The following is a 20,113-nucleotide window of genomic DNA, read 5'->3' on the forward strand; positions in this document are numbered from 1 at the left end:
AAACATTACAAATATAAATGGTAAATAAATAATTTCATATACAAAGCCTCGTCCTCATAGATGGAGACCTTACGCCTCCAAAAACACAAACATCACATGTGACTATGGGAGCAGCATCATCGTCGCAGTACTAAGCCTCGGACCCTGGATGGATATATGACAAAACCAAGGCCACATTAGTCTATTTAACCAAACAGAATATAAATCAAGATGAGAAAAGTTTAAGAACAGAAACGCTCCTTCGCACACGAGCGTTGGAACATCACGGGATAGAAGGGCCCACCCAAGTCCGCATTTTATATCTGAGGAACAGCATACATCACGGGATATACTCTCTCTCTCCCTCTTAATTAATCTCACCACCGCCCCTCGATTCAACGGGTGGGGCCCGGGTGGGGCTCGATATCCCCTAGACTAATCACAACGGGTAGTAACATGCATATATAATATATTACTAGCCTATGTTACTATCTCTATAGTGAGGAGTAACATATGTATGGTGTCATGCAACACTTTATTTATTAGGTTGTAGATTCATCTTATCTTGATATGTGTGATGTTACAGTAATTAGCTATTATCTCCGTCCTGATTTATTGGTCCCGTGGGCTACAAAAGGTTGTAGCATTTTTATTAAACCCCTACATTGAAGCATACCCTTTATTATTTCTTCCATTCTCCGATGCAGGTGCTCTCTCCATGGAACCAAGTCGCATGGGGCTCTTTGATTGGATATGCATGGAGGCTCTGCATGCGTGTATTAGCCATTGCATGCACAGGGGTAGTTAATAGGCCTACTTACTAAGGGTGATTAGATAGGAGATTTATTTTCAATTTCTCTGTCTGCGTGCTTTTCTTGGTCTTTGCATTTTGACTTAAGGGCCCAATAAACTAGGACAGAGATAGTATGTTACCACATGTCCCTCTTTTCTCATTAATTACTCGTCATATAATATGTTTTGCCCAAAGATGTGCGATGTTATTACCTACTAGAAGAACGCCCGTGCATTGCAACGGGGCCACATTAACATTAGAAGTTCAATATTACGACATCGGCGGTGTTTTTTACCATCAAATCCTCACGCACACACTCTCTCCCCCTCCCTCTTCCTCACTCTCTTTTCCTCTCTCTCTCTCTAACACACAGACACAAACATATAGTCTATTCTTCTCGCCAATAAGACGTACTCAATTGGCAATAATGTGTGGACTTCTGGTGAATTTGACTGAACTAATGGATAGTGTGATATATTTCCTAATCATTTAACAATGAAATTTCAGAAATGGAAAGATTATGTAACACCTCAAGTCGTTAGCTACAGTGACCTCCCCCTAATGATGCCATATCATCAGGCTAGCTAAGCCAAACTGCCACTTGATAAAAATCAAAGCCTAATTCAAATTTAAAATAAAGTCAAATAAATTATTTTGTCAACCAGTAAAACTAAAATGTTCACCATATTCTATAAATTCCACTGATCTTTGACATGTTGAGCCCAACATTATTTGACCCAAAAATTAAATCTTGTCAAACTAATAAGAGGTCCAACAGTAGTTAAAATAACCAATTAAATATAAACCTAATTTTATGTATTTCCTTTTAGCCCCAAACTTTTTGTGCCACCTAAAAATATTGTGCTCAAATTGTGTGCATAGTTTCACAATTAACAAAATCCATTTAGTTGATATAAGAATAAATAGAAAACGGTATTAAAAGGGAGAAACGGATTAGAATACATTAAAAATCAAAAGGACGATGAAAAAGGGGATTCCCCTACCCCCCGGGCCTTGCCACCGAACCGGCCCAGTGGTCCAGTCCCCACACTGTCGTCTTCTCCTGTTCCCCGAGCCCGTCGCTACAGAGCCGGGCTCTCGCCCGACCACCTCGCCGGCATCGAACGGGAATGGATAAGGGTGACGCCCTGCCTCCCCTGCCCCCATGGCCTCACTCCTCGACGCCCCCTCCCAGATCCACTTTTCCTTCTCACTCGCTCGATCCCGGTGATCTGGACGAAGTCAGATGCCACGGCCACCATGACCGACCCCGTCCACACGACCACTGCCCTTCCTGCTAGCTAGGAGCTTGTCGAGGAGCTCTGAATGCCTCCGCTACTTCGTCTGCGCAAACGAGATCAAGTCCAGCACCCCCAGATCGACGTCGTTGCTGTCTTCCTCAACCTTCGGCCACCGCAACATTGTCGTTCGATCCGCGCCGCCCCGAGCTCCATGTCTTCCCCTAGAGTGCCATTGACACCGCCGTGATCTCCTCTTGCCTTTCCCCAGTTTCCCCTCTTGTTTGCTCTCGTTAGGTATTTCGCCGTGGCCGAGAACCGCCATCCGCCATGGCCATTGCAGGGGTAGCCACTGAGCTCCTCGAATTGAACCCGTGGCACATGCCCGCTCCTATGCGCGCCCATGCCCGAGCCTTCAGCTCTTCTTCCGCGCCCGCGGGGCCACTCCCTCTCTAGCTCTCCATGCCCACGCACGTGCCACACCGCGTCCGTCGCGCCCGCAGTTGCCATCACGCTCGCCACAGCCACCGCAGCACTGTGCCCCGCGCGACGCACACCCTGAGCGCGCGTCACACTCTCGCTGGCTGCGCTCGCCCCGTCTGTTGTCGCCTATCCCTTCGTTCGCCCCTCTGTTGCGCCCCTGCCTCGCGTTGCCTCCTATCGCGGCCATCTTCTGCCGGCCGCCCCCTCAGCCACGCCGACCGCATCTCTGCCCTCCACTGTCGGCCGCTCGCCTCGCCTGCTGCGTGCTTCTTCCTGCTGCTATGCGCTGCTCTACCACTGATACGCTGTTGCGCCATGCCCTCGACACCACCGTGGACAAACGTGGTGGAGGGATTGTCAATGGAGTACGAGGAGGAGGTGGCGGAGAAGGTGTGGAGAGGCAAGAGGTCTAGGGTGGAGTCAGCTGGCTGTGGTGGAGGTGATTATGCGAGAAGGAGCCGGAGCGGAAGGAGAGGTCACAATTGGAAAGAATCGCAAAAAAATCATAACCCGAAGATCTCATTCAAAAAAAATGCTAATATCGATGGAGGGGTAATTTCCTTCAATAGGTGGAAAACATAGAAAATATTGGATGTTATCAAGGAAAGGTAAAAATTTAGGAAAGTTAGGATTTTGAACTAATTTATATGCAAATGGGGTTTTATTGTTTGGTAACATGATATCAGCCCGTTTGTGACGTGTCTAATTAGGAAAATTTGCAAATGTTAAGAAACTATTTATTGGGAGGAAAGTTTGTGACGTGTCTGTTATTTGTTTCCTAAAACAAATTTCACTAATGAGAGAAATCGATTGATTTAGATAAGTTAGGAAAGTTAGATTCAAATATATTATTTATTTCTCAAAAATTTGTTATTTATTTCCTAAGACAAATTGAACCAATAAAAGAAATCGATTGATATGAATAATTTAAGGAAGTTAGATTCGTGATTTGTTACACGTTAGGAAAGTCCTATTTGTAATAAAGAGTGGAGAGAAAAATAAACCGGTGGACCAGGATGGGAGGGGGTGGTGGGAGGAGAGACGAAAAAAACCCAACAAAAATAAACCGTGGAGATTATTCACCAACTGATGCATTAGGAGTAGAGATGTTACTCTTACTAGTAGAGTGCCCGTGCGTTGGCCAAAAATTAAATGTAAATATTGCTCGTTTTTTTACCATGAGTGTGTATATTGTGTGTGATATTCCACGAGACAACACAAGCATCTTCCTCTCTATTTTTAACAAAGAACATTCACCCCTCCGGCAGACCTTTTCATCCAAGTTGTTATCAATCATCTTCTACGTCCCTACATCATTGATCTTTTAATTCACTGCCCTTTGACTATGTTTGTGGCTTCTTTGTCGTTTTGTTGCTCTCTAATATATTTCAAACCATCACCGAATGGTGATTCATAAGGCGCCTCACCTTAGTACAAATAATAAGAAAATGAATTAAAAAGTGAAATAAGAGAAGGGACTCGGCAAGAAAACATTCATTCCACTACACCCTCATTTAGCGACTCATTTGAATGATGTTTTGTTTGCCTCCAACCTACACATGGGCTATGCCTTCTTCTCCACATAAGATGGTCTTTTTCTCCCTCGGCACCTCCATCACTTAACTTTATATTCCTATGGATCATAAATAGACGTACAACAACGCAGAACAAAGCTGTGTTATTGTCATTCCACAAACCAGTTGTGTGCGTGGGGTGGGCTGGGGATGCAATCCTACTCCTCTAGTGACGATGTGTTATTCAGGCTTAAATACTAAATCCTCTATGCTTGCTAAATTAATTAGCCTGATTCTATAATGTGGCATAGTGCCTATTGATCGTATAAAATATTTTTGATGGACTCCGCTGCCTTAAAGGAGTTGAAGTATTTTTAGGACAACTTCACTCCACCAAATTAACTTTGGAGCAGTCGCACTCATGAATTGCAGCTTCACCATAGAGCGGTTTATTCTATTCGGCTTCCAGCGAGCTCCAGCTTCATGAATGCAATTTTTTGGTGTGAAAGGTTTATTAGCGGCAAATTTATATTATGTAGTTTCGTTTTCAATCTTAGGACATGCACTTTCATTGAACGTACCATGGCAACTATTTTCTACATTCCATGGCAATTTTATTATTTCCACCATGGTAAATTTCTATGTGTGATTTTATGTGACGACGAAGAAAATATATACCTCATCAATTTTCTTATAAGTTCACACCAAAATTAATTTATATAAATCATGCTAGTTTTATTTTAAATGGCATGGCAATTTCATTATTTCAATTATGGCAATTTCCTGTTTGTCATGTTTTGCTATGACAATGAAAATATACGGCAACAGTTTTATTTTTAAATGGCATGTCAATTTTATTATTTCCAACATGGCAATTTCGTGTATAACATTTTATTTTTACATCATCATCATTGAATACAATAAACATTTCACCATGGCAACTCAATTTTCATTTCCATGGCAACTTAAATATATAGTAGAATGTCCGTGAGTTGCTACGGGCTGCAAAAAAATGATTAAGCTCATATCCTAGGTCGAAGCTCATTCCTTCCTCATTCGCTCGGGCTAATTGAAGTTATATTAAAAAAGCACTGTTTAATGAATAGTATGGTTGCATGTGTATTTAATTACTAAGAATACCATGGGTGTCAATACATCATGAAACTTCACACATGAGTAGAATGATCTACTAAGGTTCATACCACGAAATTTCAGAAATTTTTATTTTTTCTTGTATTTTTTATGAATCTACTATTCACGTTGGTGCGAGCACACCCATGTTCACCTTTGTATTTTCGCGCAGTTGTTGTCTTATACAGAATTAAAGAAAAACCCATCATACCTCGAGATGTTTATACTATATGGAATATATTTATTAGAGAAAAACGGCCAATAAAGCATAAACTGAAGTTTAAAATTTCCATCCCTGAATTAGGATATTGCCCGTGCGTTGTTAGGGGGCACACATATTTAGTGGTTCAACATCAATCATGTTTAACACACTGTTTATGATCCTCAGACACATATATACACACCTACTATTTACGATAACCAACGAGAAAATACAAATCAGACCACAGGTTGACATGATAAAGAAAACCTTGTTGCTCACCATGCTTTTTACCAATATTCTCTTTACTTCTTCATACTATCTTTCCATACAATGTATAACTCTTGTATGCATCAATCACGGACTCGAAGATTGAAATCAGAGTCCCAATTCTGATCAACATGGTAGCATGGAATACATCCACCGCTAACTTAGAATTAGACAAAAATGCATACTTACCATTCAACATGTCCAGTAGCGTCCCTTTGGGTCCTAAAAAGTGAACTTCAGATATACGCTGGTCTAAAAACATAAAGATTTCAAACCAGACTTAATACTTAGCTCAATGAATAATAGTTCAGTGCAAGTATTCATATTAAATTCATGTGCAAATCTAAGTAATCGTAGCACATGGGTAATCCATACTTGAGGTAACAAAAGAGGGGGACACCAGAAGTGTGGTTTCAGAGGTGGATACCTGATGGTCCAGCTCAAGGATAAAACTTCCTATAGAACTGAGAAATGTGCTGAATTATACATTTCCCCACCCACGCATTCATCAGCACTGTTTAATACATATTGAAGTTATTTATGGTACAGTACTGGACATGGAGAATCTCACCATTAGGAATCAAGAAAGCCACTTAAGTTCTTGTAGGTGTGGAGAAATCTGATATTGTCATTGTAGGTCTCGAAGGGCTACATGTTTGCCTTGAGCGCTGGTAGAACATGAGGCAAAGAGGCGTCTGGTCCTCTTGGCTATAAGGTGGTGGAGTGATGGGAAGGACGCATCGTTGCTGGTGGCGGGCAAGGAGTGGGGCGAGCCCAGACGCGGGATCAGAGCGGTCGACCCTCTGATCATAGCTAACTTACGACATAAGCCTGGTTGTTTGGTTTCGATTGTAATTTTCAGCGGATGTACACCGCATGTCCTCAGGATATTCCAAATATTGCAAACCTTCTCATCGAGCTCTTGACATTCAGCGTTCGCTACTTAAGTTGTGCACATAAACAATTTTTTCTGCTGGAACATGCTTTCCTTCGACTCCTATTTGCACTTATGATGTCCTATAAGATAAAAACCATCTTGGTAAGATTGATAGATCATGGATAGCTGAATTATATATATTTACATGTTGTACCCTATCACATCAAATCTGGATAGTGGGCCTCTAGAGGATCGGTAGGTTAGTGAACACAAAATGCAGTTTCCGGCGTCAAGGGAGATGTTCGTCATGGCAGGGAGGGATCTAAGAAGATGGAGAACCTGGCGATGGAGGAGTGGGGGCATCTAGGAAAAAATATGCATCCGACAGATTAACAACTTTCAGGAAATCAGACACATGACTGGAGTGAATACATCAACTCCTTATCATTTTAGCTAACCACTTAATTACCTCCATTATCAGTAATTGAACTACTCACCTTGGAGCTAGTACTGAACTTCAGTATTTATTATGTGAAATCACAATCGTATTAACTAAAGTACTGTTGATAGCATGCTTGATTCGACCACCTGATGCAATAGTAAAAGTACTTAGATGGCTGTGTTTCAGGAATTTCTTAGTAAACCAAAGGATCAGTGAATGTAAACAAACATGGTAGGAAACACAAGCAGAAGTATTGTTCCACATATCTACTGGTAAAAACTACAGACGGATGCATCCGATCCTCTTATGATTTTCAGTTTCCGACATTTAGTGCTAAACAAAATGCATTGAAATTTTAAGGTCCGGAATCCTCTCATGATTGCAACTTGCAAGTGAATGGATAAGCCAGATTACTAATTTGGCAAAGCTTGGGCCTCATACCGAAGGGTTCAGAGAGAAAAGCAACAAGATATTGAGCATCGTAGATATGGCTCGGTTGTGAGACCAGCCTGGCAAATTCGTTGAGAGCAAATGGACAAGCTTCTTCTTCTCTACAAGTAAATACAAGCCTGGTTCGGCCTTAAAATGTACTCCCTCTGTCCCAAAATTCTTGTCTTAGATTTGTCTACATACGGATGTATCTATTCACATTTTAGTGTTAGATACATCCGTATCTAGATAAATCTAAGACAAGAATTTTGGGACAGAGGGAGTACATGTCTAGTACTCTTCTTCTACAAGTTATATTACATGTCTAGTATAGAGGTAAAACTTGACAAGCTTCTTCTCCTTGTACAAGTTATATTACATGTGTAGTACAGAGATAAAATTATAAATTATTCCCATGAACCAAGAATTCAAAGCAAGCATGAATAAATTGTAGCCAACACAGATCATGCAATATTAATTGTGCCAAGAACTTGATTTTTTTCAAAGAATCAGAACTAAAATTTTCTTGGCTGTGAGCAAGATTGTCAGCAAATTAGCTTGAATTGTACCTACATTGCTGCAGTGAACCGCTCCTTGGTGAGATCATTTTGGGCATGATGGAATATCTACAGTGCCTTGGAGAAGTACTCGGATTTGGGTAAGATCTCACAATAAATTCCACCTGTAGAGCAAAATATCAAAAATTACTGTCTTGTTCTCTGAAATGTGAATGGAGATGTGGAGTATGACACGGCTTTACTCCTCACCTATTCTGTTATACACGAACTGGTGGCTTCTCTTGGTGAATTGTTCCAACTCCTAGGTCTGCACATCCATGTAGATGGGGCTGTAAATGAATGTCCAAAAAAAAATATGAGGCTATAACTGGAGATGAATATACTCCAATTATCATAGATGTGACTGAGAGTCTGAGATAGATGATGCACTGACGTATGTACCGGCCGGCCAGCACCTCTGAGTAGATTTAATGAAAGACATTAGACATGATTGCATGGTATGTCAGTTTTTGATTTTGAATACGATTCCTATGCATCTCGCATTAGCAGCATCAGGGAGGGACGAAGCTACATTATGCTCTCGTCGTGACCCAATACTGGTCATACATGTAGCTTTCTTCTGCTTTGACTGACCAAAAGTACTGCACCTAATTACATTGTATAAGCACGTACGTTCATATAAAGAAGAGAACAAATCATCTCATTAATTTGACTAAACCAGAAGAAGAAAAATACGCCGCTGCCAATCCAACTCAACATGGCACGAATTCATCATCAGAGCACGTAAATTTCATTAGCTGGTTCTGTGAACCCAAATGTTTAAAGAAACTCTGCATAAGCATCTCTGAAACATCCAACAGGAGACATGTGCACTTATGATGTCCTATAAGATAAAAACCATCTTGGTAAGATTGATAGATCATGGATAGCTGAATTATATATATTTACATGTTGTACCCTATCACATCAAATCTGGATAGTGGGCCTCTAAAGGATCGGTAGGTTAGTGAACACAAAATGCAGTTCCCGGCGTCAAGGGAGATGTTCGTCATGGCAGGGAGGGATCTAAGAAGATGGAGAACCTGGCGATGGAGGAGTGGGGGCATCTAGGAAAAAATATGCATCCGACAGATTAACAACTTTCAGGAAATCAGACACATGACTGGAGTGAACACATCAACTCCTTATCATTTTAGCTAACCACTTAATTACCTCCATTATCAGTAATTGAACTACTCACCTTGGAGCTAGTACTGAACTTCAGTATTTATTATGTGAAATCACAATCGTATTAACTAAAGTACTGTTGATAGCATGCTTGATTCGACCACCTGATGCAATAGTAAAAGTACTTAGATGGCTGTGTTTCAGGAATTTCTTGGTAAACCAAAGGATCAGTGAATGTAAACAAACATGGTAGGAAACACAAGCAGAAGTATTGTTCCACACATCTACTGGTAAAAACTACAGACGGATGCATCCGATCCTCTTATGATTTTCAGTTTCCGACATTTAGTGCTAAACAAAATGCATTGAAATTTTAAGGTCCGGAATCCTCTCATGATTGCAACTTGCAAGTGAATGGATAAGCATCATCTTACTCGACATGGCATGAATTCATCATCAGAGCACGTAAATTTCATTAGCTGGTTCTGTGAACCCAAATGTTTAAAGAAACTCTGCATAAGCATCTCTGAAACATCCAACAGGAGACATGCGCACACATTATGTATTTCAGTACCAATATAATGCAACACAAATCTAACTATGCAAGGAAATGAGAGGGCTCAAGTGAAAACATCATCTTACCTGAGCCAATCTCTCCTCCTTCCTCGCAATCTTCCTCTCCAAATTACCTTGGTATTAGCGCACATGGCCTCAAACTGGTCAGAGAGGGTCTTCTCTCTTTTCTTCTCAGCCTTGGACTTGTAGATACTTTACATGCAAACACCTCCTGTGATTGAACATGTTACCTTGACTTTCAGGTACATGTCACGGTACATGTGCGTGTCAATCTTCTTGGCCTCACGGTACTTGCGCGGAAGAGGCCTCAGGATGCGTATTCTCTTCATCGACAGGATCTTGGTGGGGAGCCTAGCCTCCCTAGTACCCATATGCTTACCCGTGCAGAGAACAAAATCATAGGTTACAACATATATATGCACAAATGAACACCCTCGTGCCAATTAAAGTTGCAGCTACAAACCATATCCAGAGTGATGGCCCTTCTGCTTGGCCTCATGTGCCCTCCTTGCATGAAACCTGTAGTGGATCTTCTGAGGCTTCTTGATGGTTAAACCATCCTTTACCAGCTTCCGGATGTTCTGCCCTGCAAGTATTAACCAAACAAGGCATCATAGTTATGCTCAGTTATGGATCAATGGACACAGCATAGTGAAGACTAAAGAGGCTCCAATGGATTGAAACAACAGAACAGGTACAAAGTATGCAGAAATATGAGTTAAACTAACACAAAAACTGCCTATTGTAAACAAACAACATATAGCATAAGAATGGATGTGATTGCAATACCATGACATTCAAGTGTGTGTGAACTACATATTTACTAATACAAACTGAGGAACAGAATTGGGAGCTAGGTCCACGAGGTTGACATTCACAAAATGAAGTGACAATTGAACCTTAACAGACAAGAGGAACAGAATTGGGAGCTAGGTCTAACAACATGTCCACTGCTATGCTTTTTGAAGAGGCGTTAATGGCTGCTCACTGATGGGGATCTCAGCGCCCAGCCAGTGACACAACATTTAACCAAAAATGTATTACTTCCAGAGGTTCCAGATGTGGGATCTTAACACCTCGTCCTAGGGCAGCATGTGTGATCTTAACATATGTGTACAGACGAGCGGCCATGTGACCTCAACATATGTGTACAAAACTACAAATACAAGTATACAGAGATGTGGGATCTTATAATAGATGAACGTAGCGAGGTTTAGTCCCTTTGTATGGTTCGCTCATCCCAGGCCGCCCTTCCACGGGGTTCGAAGAGCCCTGCCCTCGGGTTTGATGCAAGTGGCGTCGACGTGGCCTGACGGCGACCTAGAGGTCCGCAAGAAAGGCGATGTATAAATCAAGGCGGACGCACGACCTCTGCATGTGAGCACAGTAAGCAGCAGCAGCACGAACACAACAAGGGGGCCCAGCCACGAACAACAACATCGATACGGGCCGGCCACGAGCACATGGGGTCGACGGCGGGTAATAGCGGCACCTGCGACATCACGGGGCGGCGGCGTCGAGCTGGTAACCCTAACCCTAGCTCGCCGGCCCGGGCAAATTGGGTGAGCCAGAGAAAGAGGATTGACCTAGCTGTCTCCGCCGCCGAGGACCACAGGGAATCGCCGGGAGGAGGAGCCCTTGTCTTCCTTCGAGCACCAGCGGAGACAGAGGGGCGGCGGGTTTCGATTTTTGATTAGGTGGATGGACGAAGAGGAGAGAGGGAGGGATCTGTAGAGAGGCACGGGATCTCGGCGGCGGCGAAGGGCAACTCCTCTCGGCGGCGGAGCAGGAGATGGGGCGGCGGCGGAGGAGCAGGAGATGGGGCGGCGGCGGAGGAGCAGGAGATGGGGCGGCGGCGGTGGAGCGGGAGACGAGGGAAAGAGAGAGGCCGCAGCGGGAGGGGACGGATCGAGAGGACGGGCGGGGTACATTTTTTTTCTAGGTATGGGGGAGGTGGGACGATAAAAACCGAAGAAAAAAACCCAGCGAAGGTGAGGACGAAAAATCCCCAGCGAAAAATAACCGACGGACTATTCATCAACTGCTTCATTAGGAGTAGAGACTCTGAATAGTCTTAAACATCTCTCCCTTGATTTGCTCAAAGGGAAAGTTTAACCTGTCCAGACATGGACGCGGAGCACGACAATCGGCAAGATGATACGGTGCGGACGCCCGGCTGCATAGAGAGCAAGATGGGACTAACACAACATGAGATATTATTGTCCAGTTGGTGCCTTAGTTGTTACCTGAGGTTGTAAGTTTGATCCTCTCTGGCTCCTTTTTTTTTTGGGCTTATATTTATCAGGGCTTCCAAGAAAGCTCACTTGGTGGCCCATAATGTAGAGGCCCAACTGAGCGTGCAAAACACATGCAGCCGACAAATATGAAGAAAACGAACCACAACAGGTAAAAACAACAACGTACGAAGAAACAGGAAAACCATACTTGACACTCTCTGCATCAAAGTGTCCGGCAATCGCACAGGGGCGCGACAAGTTGGGCCGGCCTATAAACCACGTTTGCATCACTTGCCAGTTCCGATTTTGTGAAACTTCTAGAAGATTTCCAACCGGTTTTTCTAGTTTGGGAACTTCTAGAAGGTTCCTTTTACGGTTTGTTCTTTTTTTGTTTTTTGCTCCTTTTCTGTTTCTGTTTCTTTTTTTCTTTATTCTTTGTTTTTGTTCTTTTCTTTTACAAAAAATCCTACCATTTTAATAAATTGTTCACAAATCCATAACAAGTTTTGGACATTAAGAAAATGTTTGCATTTTAAAACAATTTTTCAATAAATTCCGAAGCATGTTACCAAATTTCAAAAAATGTTCCCGTTTCTAGAATTTGTTCAAATATCCAAAAATTATTCCTGAATTTCAAAAAATATTCCCATTTTGAAAAATTTGTTCACAAAATAGAAAAATGTTCAGGAATTTCAAAATGTGTTCCATTTTTTCAAAGATTGTTCTAGTTTTCAAAAGACTCTCATTTTTGGAAAATTGTTACCCAATTCAAATAATGTAGTTTCCTTTTCTTTGTTTTTTCCTGTTATCTTTTTTTATTTCTCTGTTTGTTTTTTCTTTTGTTCTGCTTTTTTCATTAAAATGTTCAAAATTTGTTCGTGTTTCTATAAATTGTTCAGAAGTTTCAAATTTTAGTTCTCAAAATTGAAAAAATGTTTGTGTTTTTGCAAAAAGTGTTTAGAAAATGAAAATTAAAAAATGTGAAAAATATTGGAAATTTGTTTGCCTTTCCAACAAGTGCCAGGATTTTTCAAATAAAAGATTGCTTTTTTTATAAAAAAATGTTCGTGTTTCAAAAAATTTGTTCAAAATTTTTAAAAAATGTTCTGGATTTCAAATTTTTGTTCATGTATTCAAAAAATGTTTGTTCTTTAAAATTTGTTCGGGATTTTCAAAATCGTTCTCCGTTTCAAAATTTGTTCTCAAATTCAAAAAATGTTTGTGCTTTAGAAAATTGTTCACAAATTCTGAAAAGGTTCACATTTTCAAAAAATGTTTTGGGAAATTCAAAATTTGTTCGCGATATCATAAATTGTTCCCTTTTGTCAAAACAAAATCGTACGTTCAAAAATTTAACTAAAATTTGGAAAATGGTAAAGGATTTTTTTCAAACAGTGTTAACTCTTATACTTTTGTTAGTTCTTCTAGTTTTTCTCTGTACATTGGTCCACTAAGCTCTTCCATCGTGGTGGCTAGTACCCAGCGAGCACAAGTAGGCAGTCCGGAGTTTGATTCCCAGCTATCGCGACCTACCTTTTTAGCGATCTTTTTTCCACTTGGTTTTTGCAGCGCACTGCAATGGGCCGGCCCAATCGATGCACCACGAGCGATGTGCCTATGCGAAAGCGCGGCAATTTGACGCAAAATGCGTCACATAGGAACTCCCGAAGAAACAGACGAAACATCCGAGGTAAGAAGCGATCACCCCTTCAATATTACAAGCCCCACACATGGGCTGGCCCATGAACACATAAGTGGAGAAGGACTTTGCCTTAGAAAAAGGATGGAAAAAGTGAGGAGAGGTCGTGTTATAGTTTTTTTTTGCAACAGAGCTCTTGTTACAGGTTTTTCTGCAACAGAGAGGTCGTGTTACAGTTTTTTTTTTTGCAATAGAGGTCTTGTTACGATTTTCTTTTTTGCAATAGATGCCTTGTTGCAATTAAATTGTTTTTGAAATAGAGGTTTTGTCGCAGTTTTTTTTTTTTTGCAACAAAGGTGTTGTTGCAGAAAGGAGAGATCATGGGGCCGGTTCACCATGTTATGTGGGACGCCTAGCGCGCAATCAAGGCGGCAGACACAAGCTTGTTAATCCGCCGGCTGAACCATAGCGTTTCCCTAAAGCTAAAGATAAATATTAATGAATTAAAATTATATTTTTTAGGGAAAAAGAAATAAAAGGCAAAAAAACAACAAATCGTACATAGCCTACTGGACCTAGCGAACGAACCTAGTTTACCCACGAGTGAGTCGGCCCATCCCAGAACCTAGTTACCGCTGTGTCCCCGCTCTCTATCGCCATCGCTCCCGGCCCCCCGGCGAGTCGCAACTCTCGCATTCTCACGGGAAGTCCTTCCTTCCTCCTCCTCGCACGCTGCCGTGCTCGCACCGCATCCTCGCTTCCACGTCCCCTCCGTTCCACGTGCACGCTGGCATCTATTTCTCTGGCACAATGCCCACCTTCTCTGCCCAGCGTCGGCCGCCTCGGCAGCAGCGCGCTCAGGCCGTTCGGCGGAATGCCGACCCGGGTGCCTTTTCTTGGACTGCGACGGTTGCCGTCGAGAACCCAGGTCGGCTCGTAGAACAGGCCTGGGAAGCGTTCTGATGCGTACTTGTATACGCCGGAGGGGCGACTAGCGAGCTACGTTGCAAGGCCCGTGGTTTCTTGGCAGCGTGAATCCTTCGACATGGTACGTACTACCTAAGGTGCCATTCCTCTCGTGTTCTGCTAGCGACTACATTTTGTTGTGCGTGCTGAGTTATGTACATTCTGAAGACAGTAGTTGTATTACATTATCAAATTCTCATTCCATTTGTTCAACGGGTGGACCAACCAAACGTTTGGTGTCTAGTAATTCGATAATTCACCTCCAACTCTGGTGCTTTCTCGAAACATCTGATACAAAGCAAATGGGGGACAGCACATAACATCTGCACTTTAATGGACATCATTTTCAATGCTTATCTGTACTTGAATGGAAACCATTTGGAATGTAGCAGTGTGAATATTTCAGTTCTTTGAAACTGAATTCAGACATCTGCTGTTTTGTGATTATTGTAAGAAAGCACGTGCTAATTAATTATTAGTTCTCTGAAACTTATAGTGTGTTAAGATTTAAGTGATGTGCAGGCTTGTACGCAAGATCAAGTGAGAAAATTGTCCTTTCATGTATACTTTTTGTTGACACCAGACCACAAGTGTCCCCTCTGAAAATGATGTGTCCTTGTGATACCCCAACCTTTTCTTCAGAAATTTGTAGTCACAAGTGTAGAGCGTGTGCACAACTTATAAGTTACCAGTGTAGAGCTTGTGCGCAATCTTTTCTCCTTTTGTTTTGTTTTATGTGTAATGGCATGGTTTAGTTTAATGCAACATATTGTTGTATGTGTGAACAGTAGAGGTTCAGTGCTATATACTTGCTCATCTTGGTGTTGGTAAGGATTTCAACTAAAAATCCTAGTGCCAGCCAAACATAAAATTTGGATTTGGAATCAGGATTCACCAAATGAAATCTGGATGTAGATTTCATTCCATTTCATTTCTACCAAATGAAATGAAATCTGGGGAGCCAAACGAGCTGTGAAGGAAAAGGCATTTCGCATGTGTAACTTTGTCCCATGCTTTACATAGAATATTGTATGCTTGTGAAACTTAAGTAGTAACTAAGAAACATAGGGTAATTAGATGAATTTTCCAAAAACCTTTCCTTAAAGAAGTACTAAAGCTCAAAATGACAACCTGTTAGGCTCTGCACAAAGTACAAAACAAACTCTAAGGTTTATCAGAAGTAGTGGTTTCACTGAAACTACGAATGTTACATGTACATCATGCACGAAAATACCAGATTATCCATCATGTGTAGTTCATTTTATCTTGGCTGATCTTTGCATCTATGGGTCAGCCTCTGTACTGGCCAGGGAGGAGACCACTTCCATGATAGCTGGCCTTCTGAATTGATTGTTATCAACACACTTGCAAGCGGTTTCAAGCACTTTCAGCATTTGCTCTTCATTTCCTGTTCGTCGAAGTGTTGGATCCAAGACTTCAGTCTGCTTACCCTCAGACCTCATCTGTAGAACCCATGGGACAAGTTCTTTTGATGTACTCAGGACTGGAACAGGCCTCCTTCCTGTGAGCAGCTCAAGCAAGACTACTCCAAAACTGTATATATCACCTCTTAAAGTAGCAACCCATGCTTGCCCATACTCGGGGGGGATGTAACCCATCGTGCCGACCAACTCAGTTGTAACATGAGTTTTGTTGGGAAGGATCAATCTGGCTAGCCCAAAATCGGCAACATAAGCTTTGAATTCTTTGTCCAGTAGGATGTTACTGGACTTTATGTCACGGTGGACGATATGAGGCTTGCAGACATCATGAATATAAGAAAGACCCAAGCTTGCTCCTTGTGCGATCTTGAGCCGCGCCGACCAGTCAAGAAATGAGCTAGCATCATCATCTCTGTTATGGAGCCAGTCATCCAGGCTGCCATTCTCCATATAGGAATATACGAGAAACCTTAAGTTCCCCTGAATGCAGTAACCCCACAGCGGTACAAGGTTTTCATGTTGTGCCATGGAAAGAGCATCAACCTCTGCAGTGAACTCCCTTTCCATCAGACACATTTCATCGTAGAGTTTTTTAATTGCAAGCTTGGAACCATCAGGTAGCTCTGCCTTGTAGACTAATCCATAACCTCCACATCCTATGATGTTCTCCTTGTCAAAGTTGTTTGTAGCTTTCACAATGTCGGTGAATTTGAGCTTGTTTTCTTCTCCCTTTCCTTGTGGCATCCGCATCGCCACTAGTGTTTGCACTGAACTGGAGTAGAATGAAGTTGCTTCATTACCTCCGTTATTCTCCCTTCGATTTTTTGCTATAAAACCTTTCATCCGGTCTGAGACAAGGAGACGCCCCAGCAACAAAAGAACAGCAATACCTCCAAAGAACACACCAAATGCAATTGCAAAAATGGCCTTCTTATTGCCTTGTTTTCTGGGAACTAAAGGTGTTGATCGTGGACGACATTTATGACTGAGCATAGAGCCACAGAGCTTTTGATTCCCATCGAAACTAGAATTTTGAAATGTATTAAACTGGCCTCCAGATGGAATAGGCCCTTCTAGGTCATTGTGTGAAATGTTGAATGCTGAAAGGAAGTTCAGGTTGTTCAATGCAGCTGGGATACCACCTGTGAGATAGTTGCTGGACAAATCTAGCTCCTGCAGTTTTGTGAGATTGCATATTGATTGTGGTATCTGTCCTGTGAAGTCGTTGAAGCTCAAATTGACTGACAGAAGGCCTTTCAATTGACCAATATCCAGGGGTATCTCACCAGTGAATTTATTGTTGCTTAAATCCAGCACTTTAGGGAATGCAGTGGGTACACGGTATTGAAGTGATTGGCCTTTATAAACTGGTAGCTCGAAGACACTTGGGTCCAAATGGGCTTCAGTCGTTTCTGACTTCAGCATATGCATATCCATCAGTGCTGTTGGAATTTCTCCAGTGAGGCTGTTGTTTCTTATGTCTAGATAGAAGAGGAAATTTAGGCTGCTGATCCAGTCAGGTATCGGTCCAGTAAGTTGATTGCTATGTAAAAATAACATTTCCAAGTTTTTTATCTTTGATAACCAACGAGGTATTTCCCCCAATAATGAGCACCTATTTATCGCAAGAACCTGAAGATTCTGAAAACCATCAAGTATGTCATCATCTGGCATGAGCTCTCCCCTGAAATTTCCCCCGAGAAGCAGGGTGGTAAGGTTCCTGCAGCTCTTAAGGATCCGAAGTGCATTTGTGATGTTTCTGAAAGAATTTTCAGCAAGTGATAGGAAGCTGAGGTACTTCAGATCACCAATTCGTGGTGAAAGCTGTCCATCTAAATGGTTGCTTGCCAGTCGCAGTGCAGTCAGACTGGTGCAAGAGTATATACTTTCTGGAATTGTGCCAGTGAAGTTGTTCTCCAGAAGGTCTAGTGTTTTTAGATTGGGCAGGTTGGAGAAATTGACATTGGAGAGCTGACCACTGAAATTGTTGCTCTTGAGGTCAATTGTTATCAGATTCGTGCAATTGCTCACAGCAAATGGCAGCTCCCCTGACATATTGTTGTTGTTCAAATGGAGCTCCTGCAATTTCTTGAGCTGACCTATGGAATCTGGAATCTTGCCACTGAAATTGTTTCCTCCTAGATCAAGAGTAGACAGATTTCTGAGGTTGAATATGTGTGTACCATCAAGAACTCCATGCAATTCATTGTTAGAAAAGGACAGGTATTCCAACGAAGTAGCATTGAAGAGTTCATCCGGGATTGTTCCACTGAGGTCGTTGTACCCGGCCCTGAGCTCTCTCAGCTTTGAGCAATCACCAAGGCCTTGGGGGATGCTGCCACTGAATTTGTTTAAACACAGATCAAGCACAGAAAAGGATGGAGAGGTGTTACAGAATTGAGTTGGTATCTGCCCACTAAAGCTATTATTACTGGCATTGAGCGCAACCAGATTCTCCATTGCTTTCCATATGGTGGATGGGAACTGTCCTGTAAACAGGTTGCTTGAGATGTTCAATACCTTGAGTAGCTGGGCAGGAGCCGAAGTTGGCAGCTCGTGCAGCGTTCCGCTGAACTGATTAAAGCTGATGTCAAGGACAACGATGCTGCTGGACGATACCAACTCCAGTGGCAGTCCACCGGACAGAGCGTTGTGGGAGAGGTTAAGGTGCTGCAGCCCTGTTAGATTTGCAATGGACTTTGAAATATGCCCCTCAAGACCCTTTGAAGCCAGCAAGACATCGGTGATCGTCCCATCTTTCTGGCAGGTGATCCCTTCCCACTGGCAGCAATCCGTGTCATGCTGCCAGGACGCAGCGAGACCACCGTCTTGTGAAAGCCCTCCTAGGAACTGGAGAAGGTAGCCCTTCTCCTGCTCCGTGCAGCAACTCGTAGGAGAGGCCAAGCAGATCAGCAGCACGAGAGCAAGGCCAAGGGAAGGTATGTGCAAACTCTTGCTGTATGTCTTGTTGGGAAACTGGAGTGTCTGCATGGTTTATTGGTGGAACTAGCACAGGAACCAGAGCTTAAGTTGTGCCCTGACTGGATGCATCAATGGTGATCTAATCATGAAAGAGCATGATGGGAAAGAAAGAAGCAGATCTTGCTCCCATTTGTTCTGTCCCTTGTAGTGGTAGTCAGCACGATTGGATTTTACACAACTGCCCCCAGCCCACCAGGCAGCTTCCAAGTTCACACTGATGTTTCACCATCGGTTGCATGCTGGAATCTACTGAAAAGTCAATTGCCGAACACCTTCCGTACAAAAAAAAACTACATTGTAGATTTTCTAGTCCTCCTTGACTCAATCCTCGATGATTTTTTACAGCGTGCCTTAGTTTAATTGCCCTGACATCACTTCTCTAACTGGCTTCACTATTTAAATCTCACCTGTTTCCCACTAGCACTGACCTAAACTATTACTTCTTGAGGCATCATTTGCCTTTTGGGAACAGAAGGAGGCACGTTTCTGCGAAAACGGTTGCTGAAGATATGCAGGAAATTCAGCCGCCGAGATAGTGCACGGGTAATTATTACCGGAAGGTGCTTGTGCTTGAGCTTGAGAGTGATCATTGGCGTCTCTGTCAGTGTGTGAACAAACTCAAGTGGAGGGCAAGAAGAAGTGCAATTTTCTTGCTTAATGGACGGGGTGGATGATTGACCTGCTGGGTAATCTGTTCTCCGTTCTTTCGCAAAAAAAAAAACTGTTCTCCTGTTCATCCTCTTGACCTGACGCGTCAACTTTCCCTTATCACGCGTGCTAGCTTCTTCTGATGTTTACATTTGATGTTAGTTTCCATTGTACTGGCTCACACTTGCGCACTATTGTGGATCATGGACTGTGGTTTTCATCTGAATTTGGAGGCAGTTCAAAGTAAACAGGATAGCGTGTGAGTCTGGCAGTGGCAGGCCGGTTGATCACTTGGGGTTGTGGGAACGCTTGTGCTGTGTGGACATGGTCCTTTGGAACTGAACCGCGTATTAGTTATAGTGTTAATACTTTGTTAGCTGAATATAATTGGTGTTGTATAAGAATCACGTTTCTTTTTGGGTACAAGTTTAGTTTAGTTTTTGGATGATAATGATGTGCTGATGTTAGCTGCACTGTATCATCATTACTCCCTCCATTTCATAATGTAAGATGTTTTGCATGCTAACTAAGCTTACAAAATCGTCTTACATTACAGGACGGAGGGAGTATTTCTATTTCTTAT

General features: G+C 42.4%; 2 protein-coding genes across 2 annotated transcripts; both read right to left on the reverse strand.

Moving 5' to 3' along the window:
* Positions 1 to 7,684: 7,684 nt before the first annotated feature.
* Positions 7,685 to 14,152, reverse strand: LOC119320983 (serine/arginine repetitive matrix protein 1-like). Its single transcript, XM_037594865.1, has 7 exons — positions 14,126 to 14,152; positions 11,733 to 11,792; positions 11,203 to 11,554; positions 10,080 to 10,202; positions 9,683 to 9,995; positions 8,123 to 8,202; positions 7,685 to 8,037 (listed from the first exon to the last, which is right to left on the reverse strand). The coding sequence occupies exons 1-5, from the start codon at positions 14,150 to 14,152 to the stop codon at positions 9,811 to 9,813; spliced, it is 747 nt and encodes a 248-aa protein (XP_037450762.1). The 3' UTR covers positions 7,685 to 8,037; positions 8,123 to 8,202; positions 9,683 to 9,810.
* Positions 14,153 to 15,540: 1,388 nt separating this feature from the next.
* Positions 15,541 to 18,956, reverse strand: LOC119321836 (tyrosine-sulfated glycopeptide receptor 1-like). Its single transcript, XM_037595361.1, has one exon. It carries the CDS (start codon positions 18,889 to 18,891, stop codon positions 15,742 to 15,744), a length of 3,150 nt encoding a protein of 1,049 aa, XP_037451258.1. The 5' UTR covers positions 18,892 to 18,956; the 3' UTR covers positions 15,541 to 15,741.
* Positions 18,957 to 20,113: the final 1,157 nt, after the last annotated feature.

The sequence above is a fragment of the Triticum dicoccoides genome, chromosome 6B, assembly GCF_002162155.2.
Source record: "Triticum dicoccoides isolate Atlit2015 ecotype Zavitan chromosome 6B, WEW_v2.0, whole genome shotgun sequence".
Lineage (NCBI taxonomy): Eukaryota > Viridiplantae > Streptophyta > Magnoliopsida > Poales > Poaceae > Triticum > Triticum dicoccoides.

Coding starts and splice junctions, on each gene's coding strand:
- LOC119320983 (XM_037594865.1), bottom strand. CDS start 14,152: ATGGCGATAGAGAGCGGGGACACAGCG. Junction 11,555..11,732: donor CCGCGTCCATGTCTGGACAG/GTTAAACTTTCC, acceptor CCCCATACCTAG/AAAAAAAATGTACCCCGCCC. Junction 10,203..11,202: donor TCGGCGGCGGAGACAGCTAG/GTCAATCCTCTT, acceptor TAATACTTGCAG/GGCAGAACATCCGGAAGCTG.
- LOC119321836 (XM_037595361.1), bottom strand. CDS start 18,891: ATGCAGACACTCCAGTTTCCCAACAAGACATACAGCAAGAGTTTGCAC.